This window comes from Oncorhynchus clarkii, chromosome 24, assembly GCF_045791955.1.
Source record: "Oncorhynchus clarkii lewisi isolate Uvic-CL-2024 chromosome 24, UVic_Ocla_1.0, whole genome shotgun sequence".
Classification (NCBI taxonomy): domain Eukaryota; kingdom Metazoa; phylum Chordata; class Actinopteri; order Salmoniformes; family Salmonidae; genus Oncorhynchus; species Oncorhynchus clarkii.
The window spans coordinates 16,929,327-16,941,484 of record NC_092170.1 but is presented as its reverse complement, the minus strand read 5'-3'; the positions used below and the strand labels follow the sequence as shown (position 1 = coordinate 16,941,484).

The 12,158-nt window shown below is 47.7% G+C and overlaps 1 protein-coding gene across 6 annotated transcripts in view; it reads left to right on the top strand.

Annotated features, from left to right (window-relative positions):
* LOC139382361 (BCAS3 microtubule associated cell migration factor-like) overlaps positions 1-12,158 on the top strand; it is a 323,347-nt gene that overhangs the window by 143,724 nt on the left and 167,465 nt on the right. For all 6 annotated transcript variants that reach the window (XM_071126351.1, XM_071126350.1, XM_071126352.1 and 3 more), the window contains 2 exons: positions 790-986; positions 1,159-1,256. In XM_071126351.1, coding sequence (XP_070982452.1) covers positions 790-986; positions 1,159-1,256 — 295 coding nt within the window. The remainder of the gene's footprint in view (positions 1-789; positions 987-1,158; positions 1,257-12,158) is intronic.

Sequence of the window (12,158 nt, the reverse complement as noted above, 5' to 3'; positions counted from 1 at the left end):
GGCAGAGAGAGATTTTGAGGGCAGAGAGAGATTGAGGGAGAGGGCAGAGAGAGATTGAGGGAGAGGGCAGAGAGGGATTGAGGGAGAGGGCAGAGAGGGATTGAGGGCAGAGAGGGATTGAGGGAGAGGGCAGAGAGAGATTGAGGGAGAGGGCAGAGAGGGATTGAGGGCAGAGAGGGATTGAGGGAGAGGGCAGAGAGGGAGAGGGCAGAGAGGGATTGGGTGTAAAGAGAGGTAAAAGCTAGTTAGAATTGTTCTGTCCTCTCCTCATCTCCCCATCCATCTAGTGTAACATTACTGACAGACCTTTCTGGAGTCTGCCACGCTGTCATCTTAATGCCCACCATGCCATCTCTCAGGGGGCAGACGCTGCAGAGAGCTGTTCCTGAGCCTTAACGGCCACGGTGGCATTTCTCTGAAACAGTGACGCTAATGTGGCTCTGACGCTCGTCCTCTAATCCCATTGCCATGGAAATCTGTCTCCCTCATTTCCTCTTCCCCTAACTCACGCCGCCCCGCCCGCCAGCTCACTGGGACTACATCGGCTTGTCTCTGTGGACAACAGGCTTTAGTCTGACAGGTTTACATCCTGAACGGATGTGGACAGTGACGCTGTAGTAGTTATTTTATTACTCCCAAATGGGAAACTGGTTTTCAGCAGTTTGTACACACAGTACCAGTATTTAGTTCTACCTAAATGAAATAAAACAAAGATAACTGCACTATCCATTCCAGTGGTTTTATGTTTCTAGCATGCTATTGCTAACGTTGTTGTCTGGCCCCTACCAGGTGGAGATAGTCACTCACACAGGGCCTCACCGTCGGCTGTGGATGGGTCCTCAGTTCCAGTTTAAGACCATCCACCCATCTGGTCAGACTACGGTCATCTCCTCCTCCTCCTCCGTGCTGCAGTCCCAGGGCCCCAGCGACATTCAACAGCCTCTGTTGGACTTCCACACTGATGACCTGGACCTACACAGTCTCAGGTAGGTAGACAATCATGCTGCTGTAGTTGTCTGTAACTTATGCTATTTTTAACAGGTCTCAATTATACTAATTATATATACTGTATAAATAACATGAAATCTGCAAATAAACACAGCATAACAGCAGATAAATAAACACACACATAGTAGCATTACATGTCTGTGTGTGTAGGATCCAGCCGGTGCGTTCTGAGCCGGTCAGCATGCCTGGTTCCTCTCGGCTGGTGGCTGAACGGAGGGGACACGGGACGGTCATTGATACAGGATCAGGTAGGAACCATGCTACTATATACTCTACCGTCTGTCCTGTCTTGTCTGTCTGTCTGTGTCTATTTATTTATTTGTGGAATGGAACTGTGTACAGATATGTCTGTACCTGGTTCAATACAGATTGTCTGTGTACACACACACACACACACACACACACACACACACACACACACACACACACACACACACACACACACACACACACACACACACACACACACACACACACACACACAAACATAAATGCAAAACCCATGACCTGTGTGAACTGTGTCTTCTTCATAATGATCATAACATTTTGGCTGTGGGCCTAGCCTACACTCAAGCCTTTGTTTTCCTGTTCAGACACACAATCACATTAACCCTTTAAAACCAGCCACATAATGACCAACATGATAATCTAGTCTGACTTTTCACAGTATCCAAGCCAGAAATCACCCTAGTGATAACCATAATCATAACCCTGCATTGTGATTGGATGAGTGGACCTAATGTAGACCTTTCTGGTCTCATCTGTGAATTAGATTAGATTGATCTGCTTTAAAGATAGTGTCTTTTTACGTTTGGCCTTTTCTTCATCCTGTTAGGCTGTTAGGGTTTAATCCAATCATGTTGAGATGAAAGCCGGCACGTACAGTGTTGTTCTCTAGGGGTTATTGCTGTTATACTGATCTTGTGAGAATCCCAATTGGATTTAGTGCTTGTGTTTTTATGTCATCGTGAAGCCACCGTTAAGATCAATGTGACTGGTATGATGTTGTGGTATTTCTGCCGTGTGTTCAGTACGGTCTTATGATCCGGTGATTGAGTGGATGAATAGTAAAGGCCTTGGATGTAGAAGGTACAGTAACCTTGTTTGTTTTATCACCACTGTATCTTCACTTGAAGCCCTGTTTTGACGAGGTATCTCACTCCCTTTCACCAAAAACCTAAATCATCAACAAAGTACATTCTTACCTGGTCTGAACCAGGAAGAATCTCTATCGCTCTATCATTCTCTCTCTCTCTCTATCGTTCTCTCTCTCTCTATCGTTCTCTCTCTCTATCGTTCTCTCTCTCTATCGTTCTCTCTTTCTCTATTGTTCTCTTTCTCTATCGTTCTCTCTCTCTATCTTTCTCTTTCTCTATCGTTCTCTCTCTATCGTTCTCTCTCTCTATCGTTCTCTCTCTCTATCTTTCTCTCTCTCGTTCTCTCTCTCTCTATCGTTCTCTTTCTCTATCGTTCTCTCTCTCTCTATCGTTCTCTTTCTCTATCGCTCTCTCTCTCTCGTTCTCTCTCTCTCTCTCTCGTTCTCTCTCTCTCTCTCTCGTTGTCTGAAAGAGGAGGAGGAGAGGCGGTAGGAGGAGGAGAGATGAAGGGAGGGTAGTGATCGTTATCAGTCTCAGCTCTCTGACCTGCCACCGGTGTGGCGCCTCTTATCTCACACACACATCTCTTTTCTCTTACCTTCAAAAGGACAAGTGTGTGTTCTTTTTGCCATGGATTAGTGCAGATTGTGTGTGTACATGTTTTTTTGCAGCTAATGTAGCCAAGGTCCCAGCAACTTGTGATTTGAATAAGTGCTTAGTGGCAGTAACATCAGTCATACAGTAAGTTAGTTCCACTGTAGAGACTCTTCCAGTCATTGGGACTCATAGACAGTCTCCCCAGTGTCTGGGATGTTATCTCTGTATGTGCTGTATCCTACAGTACACACTCCACTAAATCAGTCCTGAGGGGCTTAGGACTGGATCACACACACACGCACACGCACGCACATGCGTATACACACACACACGCGTATACACATACACATTTATGGGCAGGGAGGAGGGAAGTGGAAGCTCTACAGCCAAAGTCTCACTTTTCCATCCTAAACAAAATCAATGGGACATGCAGCCGCCATTATCAATACTGTCTATCTGGTCCCGAAGAGTCACTATGAGGGCCTGTCTGTGTGTGTGTGTGTCTGTATGTTCCACATACGTAGACTAGGTGAGTGTCCTGGTAGACTACACAGGATCATTCTGTGGTACGACGGGACCAAAGGGGCCACAAACAAAGACAGAAAGAAAGGCTGTTCATCTTCTCTGTGCTGATATCTCTCTGACAGGGATCACAGCGTCCCTACAGTCTAGATAGGTAGTTGTTTTGTTATGACTCAGTTAAGAAAACACGTTGCTCCTTGTTCTGGAGAAAAACACTTCCTTTACCCCCCCTCCCGCTTGTGTGTGCCGAGCTGGCGTGACTTTTATCGGAAGCCAGGGATCTAACTTGTTTTGTTGCTGGCGACAGAGCACGGAGGCAGAGAGACGATGCAGGCATGTTATGAGACAGTTATCACGTGTGTCCTCTTGATAGGAGGAGAAGGAGAGGTCACGGCACCAAAGAAACTTAGTGAACACTGCTGCCGTTAGGCATTAAAAGTGTGTTTAGTCCATTAAACAGAGACAGTTGGTATTAATGGTCTAATCAATGTTGAATCTGTAGCTGACAGCCATTAGAGAGATACGAACATCTGAGAGACTACCTGACACTATACCTGGTACTATACCTGGTACTATACCTGGTACTATACCTGACACTATACCTGGTACTATACCTGGTACTATACCTGGTACTATACCTGACACTATACCTGACACTATGCCTGGTACTATACCTGACACTATACCTGGTACTATACCTGACACTATACCTGACACTATACCTGACACTATACCTGGTACTATACCTGACTACTATATACCTGGTACTATACCTGACACTATACCTGGTACTATACCTGGTACTATACCTGACACTATACCTGACACTATACCTGACACTATACCTGACACTATACCTGGTACTATACCTGACACTATACCTGACACTATACCTGGTACTATACCTGGTACTATACCTGGTACTATACCTGACACTATACCTGACACTATACCTGGTACTATACCTGACACTATACCTGACACTATACCTGACACTATACCTGGTACTATACCTGGTACTATACCTGACACTATACCTGGTACTATACCTGACACTATACCTGGTACTATACCTGGTACTATACCTGACACTATACCTGACACTATACCTGACACTATACCTGACACTATACCTGGTACTATACCTGACACTATACCTGACACTATACCTGGTACTATACCTGGTACTATACCTGGTACTATACCTGACACTATACCTGACACTATACCTGACACTATACCTGGTACTATACCTGACACTATACCTGACACTATACCTGACACTATACCTGACACTATACCTTGTACTATACCTGACACTATACCTGGCACTATACCTGACACTATACCTGACACTATACCTGACACTATACCTGACACTATACCTGACACTATACCTGGTACTATACCTGACACTATACCTGACACTATACCTGACACTATACCTGGTACTATACCTGACACTATACCTGACACTATACCTGACACTATACCTGGTACTATACCTGACACTATACCTGACACTATACCTGACACTATCACAGCTTACGCTGCTGCTCACTGAGACAGAGACAGAGAGAGATGTTTCCCATGCCAATAAAGCCCCTTGAATTGAATTGAGAGAGACGGATTGTCACCTGCTCAGTGCAGCCCCTCCTTGTCATGCACCCCCCAGGGCAGGAGGGGCTTTCCCCAGCTGTTGTAGTAAGAGGTGGAGGGATGGATGAATCGGAGGGGGAATGGGTGAGTCCCTTCAACTGCCCAGGAAGGTAGAGGAGCACCTGCACACACACAGAGTAACTGATCCTTAACCCTATACCCCACAATTACCTGAGCAGCCATAAAGGCCTCCTGTGTGTGGAGAGATAGTGGCCACATTCACAACCATTATGCCATATGATCTCTTCCTTTAAGGAAATGGGGGGGATATCTTTCTTTCATTACCCGTGACCTCACTCCCTCCTCTTCCCCCCCCATACACCCTTATTTTTCCCCATCTACTCTTCTTTCTCTCCTCCCATCAATGGGGTCCTTGTCACCTGTCCCCTCTGCTCTCTAAGGGTTTCACGTCTTCCGGTGGCCTGGGGGTTGCCAGGACAATACGTTGGTGGCACCAGTTCTAACAGAGATCTGTTTTGTCATCACACCCCTGTAATCAGCCAGTGAAAGATACCATTCTTATCACCACACCGCTTTGTCTGACAGAGAGGAGGAGAGGGAGGATTAGAGGAGGAGAGGGAGGGTTAGAGGAGGAGAGGGAGGGTTAGAGGAGGAGAGGGAGGGTTAGAGGAGGAGAGGGAGGGTTAGAGGAGGAGAGGGAGGGAGGGAGGGTTAGAGGAGGAGGAGAGGGAGGGAGGGTTAGAGGAGGAGGAGAGGGAGGGAGGGTTAGAAGAGGAGGAGAGGGAGGGTTAGAAGAGGAGGAGAGGGAGGGAGGGAGGGTTAGAGGAGGAGAGGGAGGGAGGGTTAGAGGAGGAGAGGGAGGGGTTAGAGGAGGAGAGGGGGAGGGTTAGAGGAGGAGAGGGAGGGAGGGTTAGAGGAGGAGAGGGAGGGAGGGTTAGAGGAGGAGAGGGAGGGAGGGTTAAAGGAGGAGAGGGAGGGAGGGTTAGAGGAGGAGAGGGAGGAGGAGAGGGAGGGTTAGAGGAGGAGAGGGAGGGAGGGTTAGAGGAGGAAAGGGAGGGATAGAGGAGGAGAGGGGGGTTAGAGGAGGAGAGGGAGGGTTAGAGGAGGAGAGGGAGGGTTAGAGGAGGAGAGGGAGGGTTAGAGGAGGGAGGGTTAGAGGAGGGAGGGTTAGAGGAGGAGGAGGAGGAGAGGGAGGGAGGGTTAGAGGAGGAGAGGGAGGGTTAGAGGAGGAGATGGTAAGAGACTGAGCAAGAGCGGGGGGAAAGGGGGGGTGAGAGAGCGAGAGACATGAAGTGAATGACATAGGTGTTCTGTGTGTGTAATGCCAGGGGGCAGTGGATGCCATAGGTGTTCTGTGTGTGTAATGCCAGGGGGCAGTGGATGCCATAGGTGTTCTGTGTGTGTAATACCAGGGGGCAGTGGATGCCATAGGTGTTCTGTGTGTGTAATGCCAGGGGGCAGTGGATGACATAGGTGTTCTGTGTGTGTAATGCCAGGGGGCAGTGGATGCCATAGGTGTTCTGTGTGTGTAATGCCAGGGGGCAGCGGATGCCATAGGTGTTCTGTGTGTGTAATGCCAGGGGGCAGTGGATGCCATAGGTGTTCTGTGTGTGTAATGCCAGGGGGCAGTGGATGACATAGGTGTTCTGTGTGTGTAATGCCAGGGGGCAGTGGATGCCATAGGTGTTCTGTGTGTGTAATGCCAGGGGGCAGTGGATGCCATAGGTGTTCTGTGTGTGTAATGCCAGGGGGCAGTGGATGACATAGGTGTTCTGTGTGTGTAATGCCAGGGGGCAGTGGATGCCATAGGTGTTCTGTGTGTGTAATGCCAGGGGGCAGTGGATGCCATAGGTGTTCTGTGTGTGTAATACCAGGGGGCAGTGGATGCCATAGGTGTTCTGTGTGTGTAATGCCAGGGGGCAGTGGATGACATAGGTGTTCTGTGTGTGTAATACCAGGGGGCAGTGGATGCCATAGGTGTTCTGTGTGTGTAATGCCAGGGGGCAGTGGATGCCATAGGTGTTCTGTGTGTGTAATGCCAGGGGGCAGTGGATGCCATAGGTGTTCTGTGTGTGTAATGCCAGGGGGCAGTGGATGCCATAGGTGTTCTGTGTGTGTAATGCCAGGGGGCAGTGGATGCTGAGCGGCTGAAAGGACACCAATGTGCTGGGTATCTGCTGTGTGTTCCCTGTTCAACCTCACACTGTGTGATGTTTCTGAGTGGGGACATGATGGTGTGCCTGCAAGGTCACTTCTGTCCCCTTAAGTGTTTCTGTTAACTGTTATGTATCCATGGGTATGTCTGTGTGTATGTAGGAAGTAAACATGCATACACACATACAGATGTCAATACACCCACCCACCCTAAGCCTGCGTGGCAGGGTGTGTAGTGTCACTTTAGGGACGACATGTCAGTTTGGAGACAATGCCATCCCTAAATACACATGACCTTAATCCTATAGAGCTGCAGAGTGCCAGCCTTTACCCTCCATGTAAGGCACTGGGCCGTTGTGGGCACACATGCATGGATGGATGTGTTTCTCAGGGTATAGAAAGATATTCCTTATGTCTCTTCAGGGGAAAAGTCCTTGTCATCATCGTTAACACTGACAAGTCCACTCCGAGACGACCCTGGAGTAGACACCATGCAAAGTTGGTGACAACTCTCTTTCTCCTATCACTTCGTCCCTCCACTCCCATCACTTCGTCCCTCCACTCCTATCACTTCGTCCCTCCACTCCTATCAATTCGTCCCTCCACTCCTATCAATTTGTCCCTCCACTCCTATCACTTCGTCCCTCTACTCCTATCACTTCGTCCCTCCACTCCTATCACTTCGTCCCTCCACTCCTATCACTTCGTCCCTCCACTCCTATCACTTCGTCCCTCTACTCCTATCAATTAGTCCCTCCACTCCTATCACTTCATCCCTCTACTCCTATCACTTCGTCCCTCTACTCCTATCACTTCGTCCCTCTACTCCTATCACTTCGTCCCTCCACTCCTATCACTTCGTCCCTCCACTCCTATCACTTCGTCCCTCCACTCCTATCACTTCGTCCCTCCACTCCTATCACTTCGTCCCTCCCTCTCTCTCCCCAGCATATGCCTCCCACTCTCTACAAGCCTACCCCTTCCCTCCCTCGTCTCCCTCCCATCTCTCCCTCGTCTCCATGACACTAACTCACTTTGGCAGTGTTAAAGTAGGTCCCAGCCGGCCCTCTCAGCTCCATAATGGATCGATCTGGACGACCCCACAGCCGGCAGCTGTAATGGTATTTTTTACACCCAGCTAGCTAGCGGAGGCGGAGCAGAGTAACGCTAATGCACACCGCCGCCCTCCAACACACTCCATCTGTAAAGCAGAGTGGGGGTCGCATCGCTGACAAGTGGTTAAAAATGAATAGGAGATGGAAAATGAGAACGAAGTCAGGAGGGAGAGCGGGAGGGAGAAAGTGAGAGATGATAGAAACAGAGGGGTGAACTCATTTCAGTCTCCCAATGTGGGGATGCTTGTCGGAAATGCTTTCTATCACTATCATTCTTTTTCTAGTTCCTCCCTGTCTCGCTGTCTCTCTTTCTTAGTCCATGTGGCAATATTCCACATGTTCTATTCAGCCCAGTTGAAGTTAGAATGTGGGGCAATATCGCCCCACCTAAGTAATTGGAGGGGAAACTTTAGATATTTGTAGTCTATTCACAAAGCCCAGGTGGCACAAAGGTTGTTTTATAGTTATTTTAGTCTCCTGATGGTTTTGTCCTTGTGCAGGTTGAGTTGTGGAGTCGATATTATGAGCTGTTGAGGGATTGGCCGGGCTGGGAGGTTGAAAGGACGTTACCATGGTTTCCGATGGCATAGAGGAAGTCACAGTGTCATAGAATGGTCAGGTGCCGACTGCCTTACCCCCCCCTCCTCATATTTATTCCCTAAAACCTCTCTCTCTCTCTCTCTCTCTCTCGCTCTCTCTTTCTCTCTCTCTCTCTCTCTTTCTCTCCCTACCTCCCCTGGTCGGTCAGCCCCAGTGTCCAGGTGTAGAGATGTGCTGCAGGTAATTTCCTCTGCAGGTGAGCTAGTGTGTGTGTGTGTTAGATGATATCTGCTCACCTGGTCCACCCCAGCCACAGAAGCAGTCTTTGTATATTCATTGTAGTGGGCAACACACACACCCCTCCAGCCAAGTCACCTTCCAGCTAACGGATACATGTGACACCAGCCAGGTAGAGAAAGGGTCGGGTGTGTGAGAGAGGGCAAGAGGGAGAGATTAAGTGTGTGTTTGTCTATATTGCGTGTGTCTGTATTGTGTGTGTGTGTGTCTGCATTGCGTGTGTCTGCATTGTGTGTGTGTGTCTGCATTGTGTGTGTGTGTGTCTGCATTGTGCGTGTGTGTGTCTGCATTGTGTGTGTGTGTGTGTGTGTGTCTGCATTGTGTGTGTGTGTGTGTGTGTGTGTGTGTCTGTGTGTGTGTGTGTGACAGGAAGAGTTGGCAGCCTTTCTCTCCTCACCTGGACATTAGGTCCCACGGACGTTTTACTGGAGTGTGTTTCCAATCACCGGAGGAACGTGAAGAACGTCCGCTTGGGGCTTCACGTGTGTGTGTGTGTGTGTGTGTGTGTGTGTGTGTGTGTGTGTGTGTGTGTGTGTGTGTGTGTGTGTGTGTGTGTGTGTGTGTGTGTGTGTGTGTGTGTGTGTGTGTGTGTGTGTGTGTGTGTGTGTGTCTGCATTGTGCGTGTGTGTATGTCTGCATTGTGCGTGTGTGTATGTCTGCATTGTGCGTGTGTGTCTGCATTGTGTTTGTGTGTGTGTCTGAATTGTGTGTGTGTGTGTGTGTGTCTGCATTGTGTGTGTGTGTGTGACAGGAAGAGTTGGCAGCCTTTCTCTCCTCACCTTGACATTAGGTCCAACGGACGTTTTACTGGAGTGTGTTTCCAATCACCGGAGGAACGTGAAGAACGTCCGCTTGGGGCTTCACGTGTGTGTGTGTGTGTGTGTGTGTGTGTGTGTGTGTGTGTGTGTGTGTGTGTGTGTGTGTGTGTGTGTGTGTGTGTGTGCGTGTGTGTGTGTGTGTGTGTGTGACAGGAAGAGTGCGTGTGTGTATGTGTTTCCAATCACCGGAGGAACGTGCATTGTGCGTTTGTGTATGTCTGCATTGTGCGTGTGTGTCTGCATTGTGTTTGTGTGTGTGTCTGCATTGTGTGTGTGTGTGTGTGTCTGCATTGTGTGTGTGTGTGTGTGACAGGAAGAGTTGGCAGCCTTTCTCTCCTCACCTTGACATTAGGTCCAACGGACGTTTTACTGGAGTGTGTTTCCAATCACCGGAGGAACGTGAAGAACGTCCGCTTGGGGCTTCACGTGTGTGTGTGTGTGTGTGTGTGTGTGTGTGTGTGTGTGTGTGTGTGTGTGTGTGTGTGTGTGTGTGTGTGTGTGTGTGTGTGTGTGTGTGTGTGTGTGTGTGTGTGCGAGCGTGTGCGCAGCCATAGGTAGAGAAGGATGGAGAGAAATGAATGGAGAAGGATGGAGAGAAAGAAATGGAGAAGGATGGAGGGAAAGAAATGGAGAAGGATGGAGAGAAAGATATGGAGAGGGATGGAGAGAAAGAAATAGAGGGATGGAGAGAAAGAAATAGAGGGATGGAGAGAAAGAAATAGAGGGATGGAGAGAAAGAAATAGAGGGATGGAGAGAAAGAAATAGAGGGATGGAGAGAAAGAAATAGAAGGATGGAGAGAAATAGAGGGATGGGGAGAAAGAAATAGAGGGATGGAGAGAAAGAAATAGGATGGAGAGAAAGAAATAGGATGGAGAGAAAGAAATAGAGGGATGGAGAGAAAGAAATAGATGGATGGAGAGAAATAAATAGGATGGAGAGAAAGAAATAGAGGGATGGAGAGAAAGAAATAGAGGGATGGAGAGAAAGAAATAGATGGATGGAGAGAAATAAATAGGACGGAGAGAAAGAAATAGAGGGATGGAGAGAAAGAAATAGAGGGATGGAGAGAAAGAAATAGAGGGATGGGGAGAAAGAAATAGGACGGAGAGAAAGAAATAGGATGGAGAGAAAGAAATAGAGGGATGGGGAGAAAGAAATAGAGGGATGGGGAGAAAGAAATAGAGGGATTGAGAGAAAGAAATAGAGGGATGGAGAGAAAGAAATAGAGGGATGGGGAGAAAGAAATAGAGGGATGGGGAGAAAGAAAGAGGGATGGGGAGAAAGAAATAGAGGGATGGGGAGAAAGAAATAGATGGATGGAGAGAAAGAAATAGAGGGATGGAGAGAAAGAAATAGATGGATGGAGAGAAAGAAATAGAGGGATGGAGAGAAAGAAATAGGATGGAGAGAAAGAAATAGGATGGAGAGAAAGAAATAGGATGGAGAGAAAGAAATAGAGGGATGGAGAGAAAGAAATAGAGGGATGGAGAGAAAGAAATAGAGGGATGGAGAGAAAGAAATAGAGGGATGGCGAGAAAGAAATAGGATGGAGAGAAAGAAATAGGATGGAGAGAAAGAAATAGATGGATGGGGAGAAAGAAATAGATGGATGGAGAGAAAGAAATAGGATGGAGAGAAAGAAATAGGATGGGGAGAAAGAAATAGAGGGATGGGGAGAAAGAAATAGAGGGATGGAGAGAAAGAAATAGAGGGATGGAGAGAAAGAAATAGAGGGATGGAAAGAAAGAAATAGGATGGAGAGAAATAAATAGAGGGATGTAGAGAAAGAAATAGAGGGATGGAGAGAAAGAAATAGGATGGGGAGAAAGAAATAGAGGGATGGAGAGAAAGAAAGAGGGATGGAGAGAAAGAAATAGAGGGATGGGGAGAAAGAAATAGAGGGATAGGGAGAAAGAAATAGAGGGATGGGGAGAAAGAAATAGAGGGATGGGGAGAAAGAAATAGAGGGATGGAGAGAAAGAAATAGAGGGATAGAGAGAAAGAAATAGAGGGATGGAGAGAAAGAAATAGAGGGATGGAGAGAAAGAAATAGAGGGATGGAGAGAAAGAAATAGAGGGATGGAGAGAAAGAAATAGAGGGATGGAGAGAAAGAAATAGAGGGATGGAGAGAAAGAAATAGAGCGATGGAGATAAAGAAATAGAGGGATGGAGAGAAAGAAATAGAGGGATAGGGAGAAAGAAATAGAGGGATGGGGAGAAAGAAATAGAGGGATGGGGAGAAAGAAATAGAGGGATGGAGAGAAAGAAATAGAGGGATAGAGAGAAAGAAATAGAGGGATGGGGAGAAAGAAATAGAGGGATGGAGAGAAAGAAATAGAGGGATGGAGAGAAAGAAATAGAGGGATGGAGAGAAAGAAATAGAGGGA